The 26006-nt window shown below is 33.5% G+C and overlaps 1 protein-coding gene across 11 annotated transcripts in view; it reads right to left on the minus strand.

The window, feature by feature from the left end:
- The window catches only part of ROBO2 (roundabout guidance receptor 2), a 604834-nt gene that overhangs the window by 102149 nt on the left and 476679 nt on the right, over positions 1-26006 (minus strand). For all 11 annotated transcript variants that reach the window (XM_032594777.1, XM_032594772.1, XM_032594775.1 and 8 more), the window contains 3 exons: positions 12131-12255; positions 7164-7335; positions 2210-2415 (listed from right to left, as the gene is read on the minus strand). In XM_032594777.1, coding sequence (XP_032450668.1) covers positions 2210-2415; positions 7164-7335; positions 12131-12255 — 503 coding nt within the window. The remainder of the gene's footprint in view (positions 1-2209; positions 2416-7163; positions 7336-12130; positions 12256-26006) is intronic.

A 26006-nucleotide genomic window follows, 5' to 3' on the forward strand; every position in this document is an offset into this window, starting at 1 on the left:
CCCTTTAATTCAGCAGTACAGTGAAAATGCATTAACCTCCATGGCCCAAGACTGACTTTAGCCCAAAGAGAGAGGTTCAAGTGTTTACTCAAGGAGAGTTGGCATTAATTTTTTAATAACTCCCATTTGTTCAAAGAAGGTTAACAATTAATTTACTATCAATAAAAAGGCTAAAATCTGTACTAATTTACTTTTCTTTTAAGTTAATTTGACAGTATTTTTCTAGTTAAAGCGATAATTAATGCTTATGTCTTAAAATGAAAATGAAAAAAAACTATATATTAATGTTATTAACAAATACACAAATTAACAAAAGTTTGTGTGTGTATGTACATACTGCAAAAAGAGTTCTTCTTCCTTTTTTGTATATGTCTGTGTGATACACTGATAAATACCAAATTAAGAAGTGATTGTAAATATATCTGTATTTTAAGATAATAATCCATGTTGTAATTGTTTAAAAATACACGTTACAAAAAATATTTTATCTTCTTCTCCTAGTTTCTGAATGGGAAAATTCAGCATTGTTTTTCCCACCTTTTTTTTTTTTTTTACCTTGGTTCTACTTAAACATTTTTTGTTTGTTTAACATTTATTCATTTTTGAAAGGCAGAGAGAGACAGAGCGCGGATGGGGAGGGGCAGAGAGCGAGGGAGACACAGAAACAGAAGCAGGCTCCAGGCTCCGAGGTATCAGCACAAAGCCCGACGTAGGGCTCGAACTCACGGACCACGAGATCATGACCTGAGCCAAAGTTGGCCACTTAACCAACTGAGCCACCCAGGCACCCCTCTTGGTTCTACTTAGATACCAGATTCTACTAATTGTTCATCCACCAAATAATTTTTAATTAATTTTTGTTCATGCACTATTATATCTTATTTCTGGTTCTCATTCACAATCTTTTAATTATTCTAGCATGTTCTTCTATTTTAGTGTAGTGATTGCCACATGGAGGGGAGGCTGTCTACATTTTGTTGAATGAAGTGAATATACTTGTAGAAGGTGGGTGGTCCCCATGATAACATCCAACTGGTATTCACATCTTGTATAATCAAGTCCTCACCATGAATGTGTGTGGGAACTGTTGACTTGCTTCTAGACAAAAGAATACAGCAAGGGTGATAGTATGTCATATTTGTAATGCATAAGATGTCACATCTTATGTTACATAATATTATAATGCCTGTCTTGCTAGAAGGCTCTGTACTTTCTTGAGTTTCAGGAAGCAAGTAGTCATAATGGGAATATCAGTATGGCAAGGAACTAAAGGCAGCCTTCAGTAAACAGCAAATAAGAAGCTGAGGTAATCAGTATGGTTACCATAAGAACATAAGAACAGCCATAAGAAACTAAATGCTGTTAACAATCATGTTGCTCAGAGTGAACCCTATCCCCAGTCAATCTTCAGAGGAGACCATAACCCTGATACCCGATTGTAACTTTGTGACACCTGGAAGTAGAAGACCCAGTTAAGTCATGCCCAGACTGCTAACCCCACAGAAACTATGAGAGTAACTCTATGTTCCTTTAAGCCTTTAAATGTTTGCTAATATTGTTAAATAGCAGTAGACAGCTAATACGATATTCAGAAATAGGCATTTGAGTTGCTTCTGAAGTACGTTTAATACGTTCAGTTGGCAGGAATGGTCATTCTCTAGCACGTCATCTTCTGTTAAAAGAACAACAATGACTTGTCCTTGCCCACAGGTTTAAATCTATACTCCAGAGCAACTTAACCAAAAATGTAAGATTTTCCACCCACTAGCCAAAGCTGCCTTTTATGTACTCAATCTTACCTCTAGTTTTTTCCACATAATAGTTTGGCCAAGCCAACTTATCCACAATTCCTTGAAAGCTTCCTTTACTCAAGAGAGTAAATCAGAAGCAATTGACACTTTCTAATTATAAATATCCTATTATTATCATTAACTTCATGTATTTAAGATTTTTAGCTTTATCATTTGGATAAGTGTGAGCTGGGATGAAAGAATAAAAAGTTTCTAGGTCTGTTATGAACTTATCACCAACATAAGGACTTTCCTTCTAATTTCAATTCATCATTTGTAAAATAAGATATAACATGGCCTACCACAAAAGGTAGAGCAACTGTACTAGTCTGTGAGATTTTAAGTTCACAAAGCAATTTTTCCCTAGGGTGATACTTATGAGGAAATGAAGATCCAAATACAAGTCAAACATTACTTACCCGTAAATTCTTAATCTGCAATGTTCCTTGTTCTTGTATAGTTGCTCTTGGATCTCTACCCAGAAAAGTAAATCCCTCCTTTAACCAGCTAATTACAGGAAGAGGGTCACCAGTTGCTTTACATTTCAGTAACGCTGTACCATCTACTGCTAGTGTTTGGTTGGCCGGGCCTTGTAGAATTATGGGTGGAGGTCTATCTGTCAAAACTAAAGGATACGAATATTTTCAGGATATTTTAACTTCTAAGAAGTTATATTATACGATTAGATGTGAATTACACACATATTATAATTTATTCAGCATATTCTTTATCCATTATGTATTTATCGTCTATATATACTATACATACATTATATTTACTGAGGACATACTATTATTTGTAACTAATTCTGAATTACCTACAGTAGATGACAATGAAATAAATTCTGACATTTTAGTATTGTTGAAAGTCTTAATCATATTGAAATTAAAATTAAAATATAGAGAGCTCATGGCAGTTATTCATAAAATGTCCATTTTATCTCTTATAGGCATATTTAAGAAAGTCTGTGGAGTGTCATATGGGTATAAACAATTTTTACTTTTGCTTTTATTATAAATATATGCATAATACATAATATCACCCTTCAAAGCACCTTGCTGTATTTATATAGATTATGATATTTTGGTTGATGTTAAGTTACTAGGTATAAACACTTTATTTCCAAGACTATGACACTGGGAGTTAGAGTACAGTAATCCAATTCGGATGACATGATTTTACTATTCCTTAGAATTAAGCAAAGAAATCTATTTGTACTATATTTACGGTATGAAAAAATAGCGTTTTCATTTCAAATAAGTGTTTACCTATATATCAATTTCTATGTTCATCTGTGTAAAATTTATACAATATCATAAACTTCTAGTTCAGTGTTTTTTAAAAAATATTTTGTAGCAGTATTTGCAGTGCCTTTGGAAGTATTTTCATAATGATTTAGGAAGTATATCAGAATGTATAGTATGATTTAAATGGGTGATACAAATAGGGAGTCAATTGGATGCAAACTTTCATCCAGAACTCATTAGAACACTACATAATAAATCTGACATGTCCATCCATGTCCAAGTGAGTCTTCCTTAAGAGAAAGTTCTGTATTCAGCATAGAGTTTGGTTAGCTACCCAAAATATTTATGCATGTTTCTATTACATTTATGATATAATTACCAAAAATCTTTATATCATATATAAACACAAACTTCCACAGAAAGGAAAAAAAAAAAGAATGGTGGATTTTAATGATTTGATGATTGCTAAGCAACTATGAGGAGAAAGTGGCTTTGAAGAAAGTAATCTTGTGTTAAATGTACATAATCAAAATATCATTTTGCTCATTAATACTCTAATATTTTTAGTCCACAGCTTTCATGAATAATAGTTTATATGATTAGCTATTTCCCAATCCATATGCATGATATTTACTATTAGAATTCATGGTTTGGGGGGAAAAACATTAAATTAACCAGCACTTTTATAGCCTACCATGAGAAAGCCAACCAATTTTAATTTAAAATAGAAGTTATGAAATAGATCCACTGCATGTCAGAATACAGTGGATTTTCAATCACACTAACACTACTACCTCAAAATATATATTACAATGTGTGCTTAGGTCTGTGTGTGTATGTGTGTGTGTGTATGTAAATAAATATATATTTGTAAATGTACACATATACATAAATATATATGTATGTAACAACCTTATAAAAACCTAAGAAAACAATAAAATTTTGTTTTTATATTATTTGTAAAGAAAAATTAGAACCAATTATTTCCTAATTTTCTTGATCAAATTCTTCATTTTAAAAATAAATAAAATAATCTTCAGATAGTGTGAAAATACGATATACGCCAATACTGACTCATCTAGCAGTAACTGCACAAACTGATATTCAAACTGAATATTCATGGAAATTACTTTCTTTATGGGTCATAAATAGAAGGCCAATTCACAAAATATTATAAATGATTTCTAAATTTAATGAGAAAAATGGGTCTGCATTACCAGGGTAGAATCCATTTATTCAATTTTAAATATTCCTACTCCTTTGTTTCAATTTAAATATCTCTACAGAATTCAGGTAACTTCTTATGGCCTGTTTTTATTTTTATATCCCTGAAATCATTAGATACAGCCAAGGACATCTAATTAGTTTCTTTCTTTTTTATTGCTCAAATGAGTAGCTCAAAGTCTTTTTAATGAATTTGATCAATAAAGTAATTGAAAATCTCCTGGCCAGAAGGAATTTTCAGTTTCAAAGATGTTATGCGTGAGAGATGACCACAGGTTTCCATGACACTGAGGTCAAAGGTTAAATGAACATTTAGGGTTTCCAGTGATCTGTGAACAACTCCACGGTTTTCTCTAACTATGCATTATAAATCCTCAATAAACCATTCATATAAGATCATGGTGTGACATTTATTGTCAATATAATATATAAATACATTTCTTCTTTCCAGTCCCTTTAGATTCTATTGGCTCTACTCAGAATTCTCATTACAATTTTCTCATTCTCTGAGATACAGAGCAAAAGAAAAGAAGAAATGAACAGTGCCAATGAATTAATGAGAAGGTCTTCTAAAAGGATATTTTGAAATTCAAGTATATTGAAGCATCTTCATTCAATCTATAATCAGTAAAATTATCACTCAACAGAACATTTCATCACCATTAGCAATCTCATCTTATATGAACACTTGAGTTAAAAATACTTCCCAGAAAGGAGTTTAAGTGCAAAAATGTAGCAACAGAAACATCTCTATGGATGTTCTGCTTGTTTCTCTGAACACAACATACGTTTTTATTCTACACTGGAATTTCAATTGACTCTAAATTGCCCTGGGTCACATCCTCCAAAAAATGTTCCAAATGCAAATGATAGCTCATGTACCATTAAATTGTTAACCAATCTGAAAAATTCAAAACTATGAATAGAAGCAAAGTCATCAGCCAATGTGGCAAGTTAATATTAAGAAACAGTTATTTATAATAATAGTGTCTGTGTGTGGTGTATGTGTTTATGTCTTGAAGTTAGAGTTTTTTTGCTGTCAAAATCAATAACTCTATAACCTTCATTCAATGTTTTTGCAAAAGGATCTTCACTTTGTGATTGCTTACTTAAGTAAAAATCAATGTAGGAATTAATATTCAAGCCAGTTGTAACAAAATGTTCACAGTCATTTCAGTCATCAGGTTTAAACTTGTTTATCACTCTTTTACTTTGAACCTCAGAAACAAAGCTAGAATAACTACTGTTCCATGAGATTATGTCATCAACCAACACCAGGAAAATAAAAGTCTTCCTTTTCATTGCATCGGACATGATTCGGAATATCTGTCCTATCAATCGGCTCTTCTAATTCATCAATTTTGCTTTCTAAAATATGGTTTGCCTTTTACATAACAATTTCTTTATTTAGAAATGTTTTAGAGTCTGTCCTTTGTAAAATAATATAAGCAGCTAGATTAACGTGGAGGTCTTCAGGATTATGTTTGGAATATCTTTTATATATATCATATATATATCATTATATATATATCATATATATCGTATATATGATATATATCACATATATACGATATATATATCATATATGTGATATATATCACATATACAGTATATTTGATATATATATCATATATATATATAAAACAACTTAGGCTATGGCCAGAATATCTTGTTTTCCCAGTATATGTACCTGGATATTTTTGTTAATGGTAGAAAATATATGGACTTTAAAAGGATGAATAATTATCTTTTATTTCTTTTAAAAAAATACATAGGTATTAAGGATCAAAACTCTTGCCCATATAAAGGAAGAATTTCTTAGCATTGTTACTCTTGAACCTGACTTCTTTCAGTTTCATGACAGGTCTCTGCAACATTAGCAGGTACAGCTATTAATGACTGAATGTTCCCTCGGCCAATGTTTGTCTGTTCCATTCATTCCTATTCCTAACATGGTGCTGAATCAGGCAATATCATGGACAGATATTTAAAAAAATATTTCCTTTCTATTAATTTTAAATTACCACATAATATACATGTAAGTTTGATTTATAAAAGTGCATCAAATTTCATGAGCAGAGAAGGAAGAAAATCAAAGAGGTCACAAACCAAAATTCTTGAATCTCAGAAGTCAGCATCAAGGGAAAATAAAAACCTCACAAACCTCAGAATATAGGAGAACAAGAGAGAATTTTTGTTTTAGTCATCACAGAACAAGGCTTAAATTCATACTCAGGGTCAGGAAGTATCTAAAACTGCCTACCTATCAATTGTGACAAATAAGCAATCAGGGGAGAAAAAACAGATTATGAAAATCGCTATATTTTTTTCAACTATCACTATAAATGTAGCCGTTTCAGTTAAGATTTATAGTACATATGTACAAATAAAAAATAACAATTTTAGGATCCATCAGTAGTTTGGAAGGTATTTAATTAATTTACCTTAGTGAATGAATAATTAAAAAGTCATAGGATATCATAATGTGATTAGCTAACTGAAAATTCATCTGTTTCCATTGATAATATTAAACATGATATCTCTTCCTCTTTCATGAAATAAAATTATTAATGTCCATCAGAAGCAATCATGTCAGCATAAGACTAAAAACATATACAGATGACATTATACACACGAAGTATGATGTCATTTATTTAAAATAAGGCATCATTCTATTTTTAAGAATAAAATAGATAATCTTTGATATTCTTCTTTGGGAAAGCAAATGGTATTAAATCAAGGAGAACTAGAAACTGTTAAAAATGTTATTTTACCTAGAGTTAAACTTAGAAGATAAGCATTCATTTACATAGTTAGCAACCCAAAAATTTCACTTTGTTAAAATGGATCTTGAAATAAAAAGTACTATTTTCCTAAGACAAATCAAACAACAATATCGCACCATCAGTAACTTCCAGTTGAGCTTTTGCTAAAATGCTTCCAGCCACAGTTAGGGCCTGGCAGATATAATAACCCGCGTCCGATCGCTGAATGTTGGTTATTGTGAGGTCTCCAGTTGGCGAAACAGAGCATCTACTGTTGGGTTGCTGGGGTTGGTTTGGGAAAAGCAAGTTCTGTGGAAGAAACACAATCTCATCAATATCTTTTCCCATTCAGAAGGACAATTACATTAACAATGGCTATTACGATTACTGGAATATTGTTGGGAAAAGAAAATAAAGTTGTTATAAAAATATGGTGTTGAAATGACTAAATGCCACATAGTGTTTCACTGGGAACTTTTTCCAAATCATGCAAAAATAATATGCTCTAAGAAGTCAACATGCTCTATTCTGAAGGAATAATCCTTTAAAATACCTGGATCTTTATCTTAACCATTTACTCTCTCCCTGACTTACTGCTACTTACTCAATATCTTTGAAACATGATTTACTCATCTGTAAAATGGGCATAATAATGACTCTCATCAGACATTGTGATAATGTGGAATGTAACTTAACTATGCATGTGAATTATGAACTGCATATCACTAAGGAATGCAAAATTGATTTCCACTTATCATTTTGAATACTTAATGTAATTATCTGAATTTCTCATAAAGGTATTCAAAAGGGTGTGGCCGAGACTGACAGAGAGAGACAGCCAAATATTCTCCTGCTATAAGATTTCTGGAGATTGTAACAGGTTTTTTTTAAATATTTATTTTGAGAGAGGGGGTGGGGTAAAGAAAAAGGGACTAAGAGAATCCCAAGCAGGCTCTGCACTCTTCGCACAGAGCATGATGTGGGGCTCGATCCCACCAAATGTGAGATCATGACCTAAGCCAAAATCAAGAGTCGGACGCTTAACTGACTGAGCCACCCAGGTGCCCCAAGTAACAGCTTTGAAAGGAGGTAGGTTTAAACAATACCATATATGCAAGATTAAGCAAATCATTGAAAATAAAAAAGGAGATGCATAATGCTTCTGAAGTGTGCATGTGCCCTTAAAGAATTTCATAATATGGACTTTTTATGAAAAATTACTTTATTATACATCTCACCTTAAACACAAGCAGCTTAATCATAAAACTTTGAAAGTCCCTATATGAGAACAGTAATGTTAACTTGGATGACCCATGTTGCTTTACTGTTGTTCAATTAGGTAAAACATTTGGGTATAACAAATCATATTGAGATATGTTTCCAGGTTGGATTATAAATAAGAACGTATCAATTTTTATGTTGTATTTACTTACAAAAAAGCACATTATAACCCTCTGGGATCTGTTTCTCGACATAGTAATTAATTTTCCAGGTTTGTAATTAAACAGTTTCAATACGTTACAATCAGGAGGTAATAACATTCAATTAAAGGCCTAAGACACATTTTCACCTTAAAATGTTTTTACCCTTGAAGTAATACCAATGGAAGAGGATAAAATAGGGTATTAACACTTTTCAATTACGCTAAATGACTTTAATCCTACGAATGATGTCCTACTTTAATTAGAAGCTCTTCTCTTTATTGCAACATGATGGATGTCCACTTTATTAGATTTGAGTGTGACACTATAAGCCCACTTTACATAAACATTACCATGTTATTAAGCCCTTTCTAAAGAACTGATGTTTGCAAGCATGTCAGGAATATAATTTCAAAATGCTATTGCCCTCCTATAAAACTTGTATTACTATATAAGGCTCGACATTTTCATGCATATGAAACAATTTGAGAACAAGCTAATTCTCTTGTGGAATCCAAATATATTACTGAAATAAACCACCTAAAAAAGAAGGGTCTAAATTTTAAAGCCACTTGCAAATGATACAATAACTCAAAGTATGCACTTTCCTGCAATTAGCCATTAGAATACTAATTTACATAGTACTAATACATCCGATAGGCTTAATTCTCTCTGGGATCTCTTCCTCTACAACGTAATATCAGTCCACCTTCTAAATGATTCGTTGACATGGAAAATGGCATATGATTGAGGTTAACCCATCATCTTTATTCGCTGCTTGTGTGACATAGGCACAAGAAAATGGATTGCAAGCAAAACCCAGGAATTCTACAGAACTCCTCTTGCCCTGAAGTGGCTGGGTATCCTATTAGTGCTAATAGGCATTATCAGCACATATTGAGGAATATGGACCATTAAGTCCAGGCTCTTAACTCTCTCTACTGATGGAGAGTCATAGATCACTGTAAAAATTGGATACTGGAGACAGTAAGACCAATTTATTTTTCCTAATATTCCAATTCATAATTTGAAACTTTACAATTTGCTCAAGCAATTCACTTTTATTCTCATTTACAGTCTCTCTCTCTCTTTCTCTCTCTGATGCAAGGGAGATAGATGAAGATAAGAAAACCAAACCTACGAACATAGTCAAATCAAATTATCTAACTGGAATTTTTTTCCGGAGATTAATGTCTCTGAGATTACATGCCACTTTGTCAAATAACAGAAAAAGAAGTACCTTAATGCTATTTGATTACTTTAAAAAACATTAAAGCAGAATGTAGCATATTTAAATATCATGTTTATTGGGCCACAGGACCAAAACATGTTCTGTTTTGACCAAAACATTATGATGCAATATCTTGTATCAACCTAGAGCTATTTTAGGGCATGATATTTACACATGATATAGCTGTATCTATATAATAACAACATATATAATAATGGTATTTGACTCAATACATGGATTTAAAGTGTAAATTTGCAACAATCAAGTTTCTCTACACCATTATATTTATAAAATTGATAAATAAATAACATATTCATATCATTATGTTTGCTATCAGTGGCTTAAAGGAGTAACTTTTATGGACCCCGTAGCCCCCCAGGGTGGGTGAAGGGAGGGAGCTACAGGAAAGAGAAAGGATCTTGTAGAGCTACCATGGCTCTGTAGGGTTCACCCATCCTAGGTCTCTCGAACACTGTGTGAGTCTGGGGCTTGGTGAGGGGCAGTAGTGTCCGGGCAGTGGGGGAGTTCAGGTCCTGGCATCCCTGGCCTGAGCAGAAGTATGAACTTGCCACTTCAGCCAGGATACAGGGGAGGCACTTCACATTCTCCTCATTTCTAACATCTTGTCAGACCTTCATAATGTGCAAGGCAGTTCCACGTAGAAACCAACTTAATCATGTAATCCTCATAACTTATGCAAAGTAAAATGTATTATTCTCACACTTTAGATTAAGAAAAGAAGCTTCAGTGAGGTTAAATAGTGCTATAAAGGTCGCACACTCATAAGGAGGGAAAATGGCTTTTGAATTCTTTCCTTTTTCAAGGTGTTTGTGTGTGCACGTGTGCACACACATGTGTTATAACTCTTTCATGTTGCTTTATACTCACTTTAGAGTTCAGGATGTTTTCATCAAAAAGCAAATTTTAAGCGAAGAATCAAGAACTTTTGTGAGTAGAAATCTATTCAGTCACTAAGTAATTTAAAAAAATGAATATTAAAGCCTGGAATAGTTCTTTTTTTTTAAGTCTGTTTATTTATTTGGTGGGGGGCAGAGAGAGAGGGAGAAAGAGAATTCTAAGCAGGCTCTGTCAGTGAGAAACCTGACGTGGGGCTTGAACTCATGAACTGTGAGATCATGAACTGAGCCCAAATCAAGGGCCAGACCATCAACCGACTGAGCTACCCAGGCACCTCAGGCCTGGAACATTCTGATGTGGGATAAAACAATGGACAGCACTTCATCTCATCTTTTCATCACTACCTTTACATCCCATAAATCATAAGGGAAGTGAATCAAAAAAGGAGCTTGAGGAAAGGGAGAAAAACAGTTTGTCTATCTTATACTGAGCTGCTAAAACTCTAATTTTGGGTAGTACAGGAATGTATAGGAATCGATGACATTTAAAGATGATGATGAAGTCAAACATCCTGATGCTTCTCTACTCAGATAATCATACATAAATTCTGACCAACAGGTTTTTTTTTTTTAACATAGCCTAAAAATCTACCATTTTTAGATTTCCTCAGACTCTTAATCACGGTTTTCATCATTCCCCAGGAAATTCTTCCAGAATTTGGACTAACAATAACAGGGGCTGAAATCTCCTTCTGAGAACTGTATGCCTCCTTGAAGATGATTCTGGAAAGTCTACAACAAAAATATGTCTGGGTCCTTTAGGAACTCACTGATAAGTCCTTAGGCAAAGAACAGTTTCTAGTGTAAGCTAGAAATGCCATTCATTGCCTGAGAACCTAGAGGCCAAGTGCTTGTCCAAGTTTGGACCACGTTGTAAGTGAAAAAAAAATAGTGTATTAAATTGACTTTGAGCAGAGAGTCTGAAAGGCCATGCCACCCAGAGATAGCCATGAGTGGACAAACCAGGGCACGGCAAAGAGCAGACAAGTGTTGGCTCCTTCTGGTATATAATGTGTTATATACCCCACTATGAAGGAACCCAGAAGAGATGATGGAAGTAAATACTTCTCCCACTCTTAAATGGAAGTATCCTTAAGTTACCGGTAAAGAAAAGGTATTTATACTATCTGTCCATGAAAGGGGATTGAAACTGGTTTCTAGGTGGACTGATAAAGGAAATATTGTTTGGCCGTTTTACATGTGCCTGGGATAGTCTAAGCACTTTTTATATACAAACTCATTTAATAATCCCAATTCCACTCACTGCAAAGAAGTAAAATTATTTTTCTGTTCAGAGATTTTAAGTAGCTACAGATTAGACTTTTTCAGATAATTTAGAACACAGAGTTGTACCTATTCTTTTTAAGAGACAAAATTTTGGACAACTCACACTAGACAATAAAGAACATTATATTTGAGCATGTTCTCTCCTTAGAAATAAAATAAATACATCATTGATAGCAAGAAAAGCCAGACAAAGTGAGGAGCACCAGAGATAGGAGGGGTTCAGAAGATCAGTCAAAGTTCACACTCACCTGGCTGCCTTCTTTTTGCCAAAAAACAGCTGGCTGGGGGTTTCCTTTAGTTTCACAAGGAAATGTCACTGTTCGACCTTGAGCAACAATCTGATCTCTTGGCCTAACCACAAACTGTGGAGGAGCTATAATTTAAAAGGAAAGAAAGTATATAAATATCAACCATTGACAAAGAAAAAGATATCAGAGAAAATCTGGCACTACATGGATGGCTCAGTGCCAGACAGAAGCTACAGTTTTTAATTTTTTTTTTTTTATTTTGTGAAGCATTTTCCAAAACATGATGGGGAAAGGACAAGAGCACTCTATAAAATATAAGGAAAAGAAAAGTAAATTTATCAGTAGACATTTTCTAAATGTCATATATTATTAATCCTGTAGCTCATATATTTGCATAGGAAAGTAAATTTTTAATGATGTCCTAATGTTTTTAAGGAAAAACATGGTTTCCCAATTTGGTTTTGTGTTTTGCATAGATACAGGTAAAAAAAAAATCACTTCGTTATACAAGTATGTCTTCTGAAATTAGTCTATTCACAAATATTGGCCATTCCTATATTATTTGTAAGACGTTGTTCTATGTGCAGAGATACCAGAAAGCTTAAAATATAATTCCTATCCTCAAAGTGTTTATAATCTAGAATTGAAGAGTTAATGTGTTGAACACATCAAAGGATTGAAGAGCTGGGAATTAAATACAAATATAACTAATTATATAATGTCATGTATGAAAGTAGTTGCTTCTACTTAATTCATTTCATTTAGATAAATAAGCATTAGTCAGACAATTACTATGTTCCCCTACAGGACACTAAAGATACAGAGATAAAAAGTATCTATCTTGCAGCTTTCAAGGAACTCACAACCTAAGGGGAAACACAAAACATGATGACAACAGCAAAAGGAAGGTAAAACAATGATCTAAAACCATGCTAAGTTCAAGAAGCAAGAACACATCTCGTGTACACTGTGTAATCTGGCAGAAATGAAGGGTCCAGGTTTTGTAAACATCATTGGCTAAAAAAGATGGATTTGGATGCAGCCTAAGAAAGTCTTTGAGAAGCCCAAGTGGGGATTTTCTTCAGGCTCTTTCTACGCTAAGGAATGCTCGATGCAAAGCAAAATCATTGGAAATTTTAACCCTCTCAGGAATAAGATATGGATTGTGAGGGAGGCACATCAGTCAACAAAGTAGGAAGTCTGGTTGGAAGATGAGGGAAATGACATAGGCAGAGATAATGAGACCTACACATGAGTAGCTCCATTAGAAAAGAGAATAAAATGATGGGGGTAAAAATCCTAAGGAAGTTCAAGTTTAAGTTGGGAGTTAACTGTAAAAAGAAAGAAGAAAGTGAAAGACAGGAGACAGTATAACTGGAAGTTTTCACAATGACATCTTCTACATATCAAAGCCCACTCCTGTTGAAGAAAAAACAGCGTATTTATTCCATGACTTTTCTCATCATCTGTTTACACTTTAAATCATTGCTGATGCTGAAAAAACTTAAGACCAAGAAAAAAACTTTAAAATCAACGTTAATTTTTAAAACCTGCTCTACATGGCAACCATCCTAAAATGTGAACTCTAAAAACAATTAGAACAAAAAAATGACATTCAATAAAGGTCTTTACCCAAAATTCTTTCAGCCCTTCAGGAGTACACAAAAACAGGTCCAAGAACAGAGTAAATGTAGGGTAGCCTCACACATATAACAAATTACTCATTCTTACAAGAATGCTAGTATAGAAACAGCAGCCGCATTTTTTTTTTTAATTCACTGAGATTTGTAGCGACTTATTTTTTGGTGTTCTATTAGACTGCCTCCCAACTCGACACATTCAACACATACCCCAGGGAGAGTGGGAATAAATCTACTAAGTGAAATTTTCTTCTATAACTATAGATAACAGAAGACTCAGTCTAACGGGATGGAGAACCCAGATTTATGGATCTATTTGAAGAGAATGTGGTTTATGTTGCCTTGCATTTTCAGGAGATTACTTGCCTCTTACAATCTTCTTGTTATTTCTACACAATTTCACTGAATCAGCAGATACATTGATTTTTGTTCCATGTTTTCTAATAGGAATGATAGATTAAATCAATGTTACAAAATTACTTCAGGGACAACTCTTAAAACATTGCAATGTCCATTTTTCAGGGAAGAGGTGAAACTACCAGATTATTTACACCAAACAAGACTTAAGATTGGTCTCTATCGTCTGTAATATCCAAGAAAGTAATGTGTATTAAGTAAAATTTAATGATCAAATATAGTTCCCACTTCTTAGTAATCCTATGAAAGACAAGTTTAGTGCCAATATGGACACTAAGCCAGAAGTATTGAGTAATTTAGCTTGTATCTCATTAAATAAAAAGTAGATTTAGTAAAAATCATTTAACAGTATGATAGCAGTCACATATTCAGCTTATTTGTTCATTTGTATTGCTTTGGCTCACATAACTAGTTAGTAAAATCTTACAGCTCCATATGTGCTATGAAGCCTCTTCCTTATATAATTAATTTTTAAAATGAAATAACCGAGAATACACCTGATTGAAATCATCAAATGAAACACCAAATTACAAAATGAAAATATATTTTATAGTTTTCAGCATATTACGCCTACTCTGTATCTATCCATCTATTTCAGTAAAATTAACATCTATACTTTAATTATAACTACAGATTTCCTTAAATTTTTAAGCTTTCAAGAACTTGTTAGTAGATGAGTGATTTTGCAAAATGCTTCTGGAGTCTAGATCTTATAATTTTAACCAGCTGCTAAAAGATACCCCCCAAAGGGACTGGCAAATGACCACATCGATCTCTCCGCTTTCCTGAAAAGATAGGATTCATTCATTTATTCATTCAAAATGCATTGATTGACTACAAATTATGAGACATTCTGTTTGGTACAGAGGACGGAAAGCCAAATAAAAAATCAGCAGAAACGCCCAAGTAAATAAGTAAATAAACACAAATACAGAAGAGTATGATTTGTATAATAATACAAATAGCAGTGGGCATTGGGTGAGAAAACTTGGAAAAGCCGCAAACAGACCAGGTGATGAACATGGAAGAGGAAGATGCCGGAAAGGGCTATGGTTGAGTTGTGTTTTGAAGCACAAGTAAGAGTTCACTGGATGAAGAGAAGCAGGTCACTTGGAACAGACAGAAGCAGACATAAGGCAGAGACACGAGGGGCTGGATGTGTTAGTGGAGGGTAAATGACCTTAAGAATAAAAAAATGGAGATTCAAAAGTGTTAGAGGGACAGATAATTTGTGCTAAAATAGCTTAAATTTTGCCCCGAAAGCTATGGATACCTGTTCAAAAATGTTGATGCAAGAAAGATGTAATAAAATTTGTGTTTTAAATAGAATGTTCTTTGTAAAAGAGAAAGGACAGATGTGAGGCTGGAAAATCTTAGCAAGGCGGGCAGAAAATCCAGTAGAGGACCGTTAGTCATGGTAGCAATTAAAGAGAACATTTCATCAGAACTCTTAAAGGACAAAGAAATTCTGCAATATTACAATGTAATATTTGCTAATAATGATAGAACCTAAGAAGGCAGGGAATCCATTTTTTTTGAGTTTTTACCCAATACTGAACTTTTTGAAAGACCTCTAACAAAATACTCTCAGCATTTGTGTTGTTCATGCTGTGAAGTACTCTTTCACATGATGTTCATTTATATTGTATTTTTATTCCAAATTATTATAAATATACTCCACTTCTAATGTACCAAATAGTTTCTTATCACCAGAACTTAAGCCACACTGGAATGGGACTCACCTTTATCATTTCTAAAATTGAACAAACAAAAATAAACATATCAAAGCCAAGCAAAAAAATTCAAAAGTATTTAAGTCTCTGAAAATGTACATCCTTTCCTATTGTCACTTTCATTTGGACCACCAAACAAATTGCATCAATCACTTTTACTTCTATGGAATCTGTCTGCTCAAGATCTATATTGCAATCTTCTGTGAAGGGATATCAGCTGAAGGAATTTATTTTTGAGGTTTTAAAATGAAAAACTGCATCAATAATTCTTCTGCTAACATTTCACATTTTCAGTATTTCTGCCAGGTGGCAGTGAAAATGGTTTGAAAAGGCAGTGCTTGGCTGAAGGTACCAATGGGAGGGAGTAGACAGAGAGGTGGCATTTTATCAATACAGCATGGTAGCAAAAAGTGTGCTATACATAAAATGGATTTTCTATGATGCTCTCATTATACATAAAAAAAAACCATGATTGGGTCCTCAGGATGACAATTCAAAACACACATTTAAACCCAATGTGAATTAAAGAGGTTGAGTTATAAACTCCAGAAGAATATGCTACTTACAGAAATGGCAATTCTCTTACATATTTCTAAGACAGAAGACTATAAAATACATATTTATATCCTCTCTAAAATCCAAAAGCAGTAGACAAATCTTTTGTGGCTGCGATGTAATAACAGAGTTGCTTAATCTGTTAAATGATTATACCTTATTGTTACAGCTGTAACAAGAAGTGAGATGAAGAAAACAGTGGTACAATTCAGTGTTCAATTGATACTCACAAGTTAAAAACAATAGCTTTAGAGGAAGAACGTGTTGTGTGCTTTCCAGAGAAGTATACCCACATATAAAAAGGTCAATTAAGATTAGAGGTCTGGTATTGTTCACTTGAAACTGCATTTTTGAGAATTTAAATACAATGCACAGTAAATTAGATTTGATTTCTGCTAAATTATGCTTTGATACTGCATTCAGCCCAAGCTGGCTTCAATCAAAGTCACGCTACAGCTCTGTTATGCTAATGCCCCGCTGGTGGAAGTGAGTGGGTGTTATGGAAATCAGATGGCTGAACATGAGTAGGAAGCATAGGCCATGCATGAGGTGGGCTTGGGGATGAGGGGATGAGGGAACCAAAGGTTAATCACATCATGTTCCGAGTTGTTTTTACAGGAAAATATGACTTTCTATGGCAGGCATGAACATGGAGATAGTCATGCAGCCGTTGCATACATTAATATGTGACAGGATAGTTACAGGCACACTCAGCAGATCTTTCTTTGGGTGTAATTTTTGCTTGACTGAATAAGCTTCTTATTCTGTAACAATAAACATTTTGAAATATGTATCTTAAAGAAGTAGAACATGTTTTTTGGCTATTTAATATTTTTTTGCTTGTTAAATTCTAAAATATTCTATAAGCGTGTTTGAAAAACACACTCATTTGTCATATGCTTGTGTTAAATATTTGTTGAGTCATAAATTGCTGAATACAACAATAATTAACATTAATTGAGTGCTTATTAAATGTCAGGGAGTATGCCAAACCATTTGCAGGCCTTGTCTCACTTAATATTCAAAGAACCCTATGTCTTAACTACTACCATGATGATATGAAGATCACAAACTAGATCCTATAAAGGGAACACAGGGTTTTCAAGATTAAAGCACTAGATTGGAGAACAGGTTTGACTTACGGTGCATCTAACACCATTGTTGGAACTCTTAAACACTGAGCCTTTAGATTAACTTATCTGACTTCAAACCACGATCTGGCTAAAATTTGTCATCTCTAGTACCAAACAGAAAGGTAAGAATTATACGCTATGGTTTCCAATACGGCATAATGATGTTACAATCATAACATTATGTTTTTCCTAAATATTTGCTTTGTTAAAGTAGCAGAAAACCTATGATCTTACTCTTTCTGTACTACTTAAAAGTACAACCTTTCTTAAGTATACTTATTTCATGTCATTCTTTATTCAAAAACCTACAGTGTTTTTTTCTAAAGCTTGCCCTTGCAATGCTTGCAAATTATTCTCCTCAGTGCAGCATTCTGGCTTCCATTAACTGGCCCAAAATTTTACCATCCTGACTCTCATCCCAAACCGACTCCAGTATTTCAGCAGAACAGCCTCCTTTCAATCACTCCCACATGTATTTTCTTGTTCTTGTTGTTCACCCATCTTGTTATCTATTATCCTTTGATCCATTTTGTTAACAATGATTAACCTGAACACACTCTACGTTGTACTTTTCTTGTGTTCTTTCCACTTTAAAGTACCTGCTCTTGCTTGCATGGCTTTTTTTCCTCTATTTTTCCCCCTGCCTAGGTGTCTTCCTGGAATAGGGGAGAGGTATCATTTTGTGTTGAAATGGTATCTTTATTTGGCCTGGAAAAGCCTCAAATAGGGAACACTAAATGGGTGTCTTGAAAAAAAAAAAGAAAACAGAAAGAGAGTTCTTGATCTCAAGCAAATACTCAACATTTTTTTCCATCTTATCATACCAGAAGGATATGACACACTCCCACCAGCGACAGTGACTCACTATTGTAGTAATTCGGGTGGAGGCATGCCAAAGAAAATACGTTGTTTGAAGAAAATCTTCCAACTGATTCTGATATGCCCCTCTGTAGAGAAGGCCCCCCCATTGCACATTGGAAATTTATGACACAAAGACTATCAATGAGTAGCCACCATGTGAGAGGGATAAAAGCAATGCAGAAAAACAGAGGAGTTGTGTAACAACCAATTCTAGATGTTGTTGCAAAATATTAGTTAATAGGCTTACCTCCCCAACAATAAAGAGTGAAAAGTCATTTCATTAAAATGCAATATGGAGCAGGAATAAGAGATGGATATTTACTTAGTTTATCACCAGAACAGACTGACTTCTAATTGATAAATGATTGTTTCTTCAACCTATTTAATTCTGTTTAATTTTTACTATTTAACACTCCATTTGACTTCAAAAGAATTTCTGTTAGTATTATTGGAAATGCATAATGTCAAAAAATATTTGATTTGAAGCTTATTAACACATAATTCATCTCAGAGGAAGCAATGCATTTATAATGGAAAACATAATTTAGGGATATTACATTTATAAAGTTTGTTTAATCACATTTTATCCATTTGTCATTATTCTCAAGGAATACAAGTGATCAACTTGCTAAATTACCTACCTTTCCAGTTAATCCCTTTCTTGCTGAATCCATGGCAATAACTCTTCTAGAAGAGTGCTATATCTTCTTTCTTAGTCAGTATCTTACTTCTGGCTAATGTTAAAAATTCTTATTCCATGCTAAAATGCCAGTATCTATACCTTTTATTTTCACAACAATCTAATAATCTAATAATTGTCTATCCATATATGTGCATTTCAAAAATCTAATATCTATCAATCATCTATTGATCATCTACATATATAGATATACTTCTTTACTGTCTAAATGAAAAGGTAAAAGTACTAAATGGCATGCTGCTTTCAGAAACATGAAAAGAAAAGCAAATGTCCATACGCAATAGAATGACTATAGGAAATCACAATTCTTATGTTCTTCACCTATTCAGACTTTGCATTCTGCTCTACCTATGAAAGGTCTCACATACACACATTGCATTCAATCCTGTATGAATAAAGACTTGTAGCGATCATGAAGCTATTACTCTTTACATTTTTGAAGTGCTTTTATTAGTCTTTAATTTTTGAAATATTCTTTAATTTATTGATTATGGGAAGACTACTTTTTGAGGATTCAAAAATAGCTAGAACTCTAAAAGTAATTCATGGCCATTTGAAATCTGATGATCAAATGAGGCCATTGAGTTAGTCAAATGAATTATACAGTGTGACTATAAAATCATGTAAGAGGCCTTCTATATATGTGTAGGAAGCAATTCCAAAGAGGGTTGAAAGTACAAACTTTTAGTAGTAAGTGTGACACCCACACAAAAGTATGCATGTTTGGTAATAGCGGTTAAAAATCATTTTTTGAAAAAAATTATAGTCACATAATATACTTCTCCCTGAAAAGGAAAAATAATATCAAAATGAAATAATTCTATGATTATAGAGAGTGCCTAGAATGCCTTTGAAAAGAGTAAATTCATTTGGTTCAAAATATCTTGACATTTGGATTTTATGGGCAAGCACAGAAAAACAGTGTTATATAAACATAGCTATTTTGGATTTGGTCCTAATTTTTTTTTTTAAGACATCACACCGTTGGAAAACACCATGGTAATAAAATTATGCTAGAAATGAATTCAGATATTGGTTGGCACTTTCAACTCATAATACTATTCAATTATTTTAAACAAACATTTTTTGGTTTTATTTTGTGCTAGGAGCTGAAGGTTCTAAGATCTCTGTCCTCTGGAACTCACTGGTACCATGGAAACTCACACGGAAACAATCAAGTCTGATGCAACATGAGGAACATGAATGAGGGTTGTAATACAGGATGTCCTACCATTATGACAATAACTTGACTCAGTCTGTCTCCAACAATTGGGGAAAGCATGAAGACAGGAGGAGACAGAGAAAGAATGAGGGAGAGAGAGAGACAGGTTGAATTGTTCCTTGGAAATAAAGTAAATAAGGAAGGGAAAGTGGGATTCACAGAGGGAAAAAAGGCATGCATTATATTACAGATATGTTTCTCAGACTGCAACAATTATTACCCTGACCAACCTACATGACAACCTTTGACAAATCAGTCTGTTTGTTGAAGTGAAGGATTATGTTGCTAGAACCATGAATTTTTTCCATGTAAATAATTTTCATTGGTTTTAGCAAGTCCAATTTAATCCTCTAATGGTATTAAATATTTCTGCATTGCAATAAATGTAATAGTTAATTCCAAAAGTAATAATTTGGACAGGCTCAAAGATAATTTTAAACTTTATTATATTCCAGATTACCAAAATAGATTTCATTCTGATTTTAGGTTAAGTACAGGAAATATTGTAACTACAGTAAATAATTCTGAGATTCAACATGCAAATTTCGTAGACCTTCCAAATTCTACAAAAATTATAAATTAAGAATACTTACAAAAATCTGTCAAAATTTTAAACAAATTTTGAATTGTTGAGCACATGTTACTATATTATTCTGTCCATTACCAATAGTAGTTTTACTTCTGTACTTGCTTTCCTGATTGACTAAAATACTGAGAACAAAATAAAATTTTGTTTTCTCTAAAGGATTTCACATTCTCAAAAAAAAAAACTTTTAACTTAAAAGCTAATGAATTATCAAATAAGGCAATATTTACATTATATTTTATATCTCATTTTTTACCAACACAGAGAGAATAGTTTAACGAGTAATGAAAAACACTTATCTAGATCCTAACCTGGGAAAACTAGACTTTTCACACTGCAGATAGAAGGGGCCATAAATATGGGGGTGAGAAGGGGATTCTTCAAGTAAATGGTGAGACAAGACATCCATTTTCACTCACTTAAACTGTCAACTTGCCAGAACTGTCATGTCAGCACTTGAGCTAAACCATGAAGGCTGATCACATCCCATTATCTCATTTTTTTTAGAAAAAGATTGCATGAAGATGCCAATCAGAAAAAAAAAAAAAGGAAAAGAAAAGAAAAAGAAAAAGAAAAAAAAAAGGAAAAAAGGACTTGGAACCAAGAAACAAATGTACTGATGCTGAAGGGCTGCTTAGTTAACGGAATTTTAATATGCAACTGCAATGTTTCTTAATAACATTAATTACACGCTTAGTAAGGCACCATCCTAACTCATTAGTGCCTTCTTTTTGTTGTATTTTATCTCCTACCAGCAGAATGGGGACTATGTGATTGGCCTGTTACCATTAATGTTGCTTAATCTTTTTATAGCACTATTTAAAGCTGCTTGCATAAACATTTTCTAGGCAAATATTACCTATGTATGCATATGTGTGTATCAATTAACTGCACCAACATTTGGCGTGCCCCTACCACATGTAAGTGTTATGCTAGACCTAGAGGCAGCAGAAAGATAAATACAACAATGTATTTACTAACAAAGAGCTAATAGTTTTGTAGGACAGATGAAAATAATATCCCTAATAAATCTGGAAAGCAATGCTTGCCATAAGAGAGATTTTAAAAGCCATTCAGATATATTTTAACTCAAAATGTAATTTAACTTGGTAGCTTATATATTTTTAATGCATCTAATTATGTACTATTCCCTTGAGTGACATTTAATATGTTTAAATAAGTAGAGTCATAATTCAAATGTCATGCATATAATTTTTAGGTGTAATGCATATCATAATATCTGTTTTAAGGTACACATATACACACATATATGTATCATGATATCTCTCTCTGTCTATAAGTTACTATTACTTATATAAGTGAAAATTTTGACTTTCTTATAAGGTGAGACTAAAATGTTCATGCTATTTTTTTCTGGCAATAGACAGGGAAATCTCTTAATACTTATTTCCTAATGCTATTTCAGTCCAAAGTATTATCTTATTTTGATGTTTTGTATTTATAGTACTTTAATTTTAACTGCTAAGTTAATACATTTAGTGTTTATTTTATTCTTATTTGGAAAAACTCCAACATTAATGAGTATTTAAATTTTTTTGATACTCGGGTTAAGATAATAGAGTAAAGGTTCATTGTTCCACTTTCCTCTATTTACTACCAAAGAAACTAATAATGTACAAAAACTACCATAACCCCAAACCACAAATGGTGAACTACCCTTACCAAACACAGTCAAGTCTGGAGAAAATGAGGAAGTTTGGTAAATACCAACTAGCCTCCATCCACAGTCTATCAATACCAATTCCACAAAAACTACGTCAATGGTGTGGAAGTCCATCCCATGGATCTTAGATGAGAAGAAGAAAATTTAGAATCAAGAAGGAGACTTGGGAAATAGGAGATGTGACTTTGTAGACAACCAGTCACAATTCAGAAGTTGAAGAGAAGGTACCAAAGGAAAGGAAAAGCCAAGCATACTGTTAATGGCCAAATTGTAGGGTGGCCTCCATGAACTTCACTTACTGGAGAAACTCCCATGATTATGTTATGTTACATGACAAAAGGAATTATGTAAATGTAATTAAGGTTACTACTCAGTTGACCTTAAGATAGAGAGAATAATGACCATGGGTCTAACCTAATTACATGAGTATTCCATCAGGAAATTTTCTCTACCTGCTAACAGAATGGGGAGTCAGAGAGATATAGAGCAAATCATACGAAAGATTCAACAGATCATTGCTGACTTTGAAGGTTGTGGGGGTCATGTGCAAAGGCTAGCAATTGAACTGTGAGCAATCCGTTGCTGGCAGTCAACAAGAACATGGGGACTTTAATTCTACAGACGCAAAGAACTTAATTCTGCCCACCAACCTGAATACATTTTTGAACTGGATTCTTCAGGAGAGTTTCCAGAGAAGAGCTCAGCCTGGTCAAAATCCTGTTTATGGCCTGTGAGATGCTAAGCTAAAGACTTAGATAAGCCTGTTTCAACTCCTGACCTAGGAACCGTAGCCTAATAAATGGGTGCTAATGAAGTTGCTCAATTTGTGGTAATTTGTCATGCAGTAGTGGAAAACTAATACACCTAAAAATCATTTTTTATTATGAAGCAGTAATTATGAAGAAAAATGAAGAGAAAATTTCATATGGAATACGGAGAGCTTATAACTTAAAAGAGATTTGCTGTGTACCACCAGGAACACCAGCATACCAAGAAGAAACAACTTCTTTTTTGATAAAATATTCAAGACGTCAGGCCTAGTACAGATTACTGAATGACCCTGGTACTTCCCACTTTCTCTTCTCCAAACATGCAAACTCTAATCTTCAGCAGTTAACTAAATGATTAATAATCAGGTAAGGCCTAAAACAGGATCTATATAGAACAAAATAAAACAAACTATACAGTAACTAAATGTATAATTATTGACAGAAAAAAAATATTCAATTAATAAAAGAAAGAAAAAGAATCTCTATTGTCAAAAAATTACCCAAAGAAACACAGAAATACTTTATACTAGTTGTCCATAGACTAAATGAAATTTCATACAACAGGGTCTCTCTTTTTTAAAAGAATCAAATTAAAAAAAAATCTTTGAAAAGGAATAAAAGAGCTCAAAGGCAACTGGAGGTGAAGAATATTATATTTAAAGTTAGTAAGGAACAAAAGAGAAAATAAAATTAAGAAATGAATATATTTGGAAACACAAAAATGATAACTGCAGTTGAAACAGGGGGACAATATAGGAATTCAGAAATCAGACAATGTGGGGAACCAGGATGGCTCAGTTGGTTAAATGTCTGACTCTTGGTTTCTGCTCAGGTCATGATCTCTGGTTCAAGAGTTTAAACCCCACCTCGTAATGCCAGTACAGAATCTGCTTGGGATTCTCTCTCTCTCCCTTTCTCTCTGCCCCTTCCCTGCTCGTGCTCTTTCTCTCTCTCTCTCTTTCTCAAAATAAATAAATTAAAAAAAAAAAAAGAAATCAGACAATATGAAATAAAAATGATGACTGAACTGAATAAATTATTATATTGAACTGAATAAATATGGAATTAAGATAAAGAAAGCCAACATAACTCATGGGAAAAATTAGCAAAAGATAAAAGAGAAGAAAACACTCTTCAAATAGAGTAAATTACAGCATGAATCTGCAGATTTGAGGGGCTTGTATTCTAAGAATGTTACTTACAGGGTGACCAGAACCAAGACATAATCCAGCAAAGTTACGGAAGAAAGGACTACACTGGTATTCAAATAGTAAAATGGAATCTCAGCCACAGATAAAAATATTCTACAAGCCTCAGACTTCACTATAGTAACATTCCAATACTAAAGCAACCCAACATTTTTGCTAAGTTCTGAGAAAAAATATGACTCGATAATTTTATACCTATCTTCTTTAGAGGCAATGAACAGACATTGTCCAACACACAAGGCCCTTGAAGAAGAATCAAGTCAGTGACTCAAATCATCCAACCATGAGAAGTAACTAGCACTTGCTTTTCACTTTAATAATTAGCATTAGCTTATTTTAAACGTTTCTCATTATGGAAACTGTTGGAATGTACAAGACAAAACAGAATGCATCATTTTTTTACCTCCTATTTAATCAAAACATATGGAGCAATGAAAACGCGATGCTCAATAAAAATTAAATTGGACTCTGCATAAGGTAGCTAATTAGCGCCAGGTGCAGGAAACATTAAGTGCTTGTAGGAGGGAGATGATTACCTCGGGTCATGGGGTAACAGCTTGTCCAAGGAAGAAAGTCTGCAGGGAATAAAAGTATAGGTTTCCTTTCAAGACACACTCAGGATGCCTTTTGCAGAAAAGTGGATCTTGACATGAAAGGGTTCATATATAATACCTACATGTTTTCTGATTTAAAAAAAAGAAAGCCTGGAATATTTCCAATACTAAGTTAAATTATATACAGCACATAACATTTTCCAGATTTCAAGGTGGGTAGAGGGTGGTGGTATCAAAAATATCAATTGCCTTATTCTGTAAGTAATGTCTACTTTATAATTTTTCCTGAATGAATTTTTCAATTACTCACTTTTTATTGGATCTCTTGGTGGTCTCAGTAATGTGCTTTAGAGCATGTTAAAACAAAACTGCACTTCAGTTCAAAAGAGATTTTTCTAAAAAGAGGATAGAATTATTTTTGTGTTTAAGCAGTGAAAACATTGAAAAAGCAATGTGCCTATAGATTTTTGTTTAGAACAGTGGCTGCTTCTTTTAATTAATAATAACAACATGGAAATTTTGCCTAAAACATATATATTTCTAAATACCTACAAACTCTGCTGTGGCCAGTCATGTTCTTCCATCAAAAGAACACATCGTTTTGAGTCACTAAATAAGGAAATATGTACACGATTCCATAAAGTTGTGTATTGTCAGTTTGTTTCTGATGTTTTAACCAAGTTTCACCTGATGCACACAGCTTTTCGTCTCCGTACTGGAGGCAGTCAGCATCTAGCATATGGTGTACATGATAGAAAACGGAGCAGGGCTCAACTTCACAAGCAAGGCAGCTGGTAGATTTGACAGTTCTTT

This window comes from Lynx canadensis, chromosome C2, assembly GCF_007474595.2.
Source record: "Lynx canadensis isolate LIC74 chromosome C2, mLynCan4.pri.v2, whole genome shotgun sequence".
NCBI classification, from domain to species: domain Eukaryota; kingdom Metazoa; phylum Chordata; class Mammalia; order Carnivora; family Felidae; genus Lynx; species Lynx canadensis.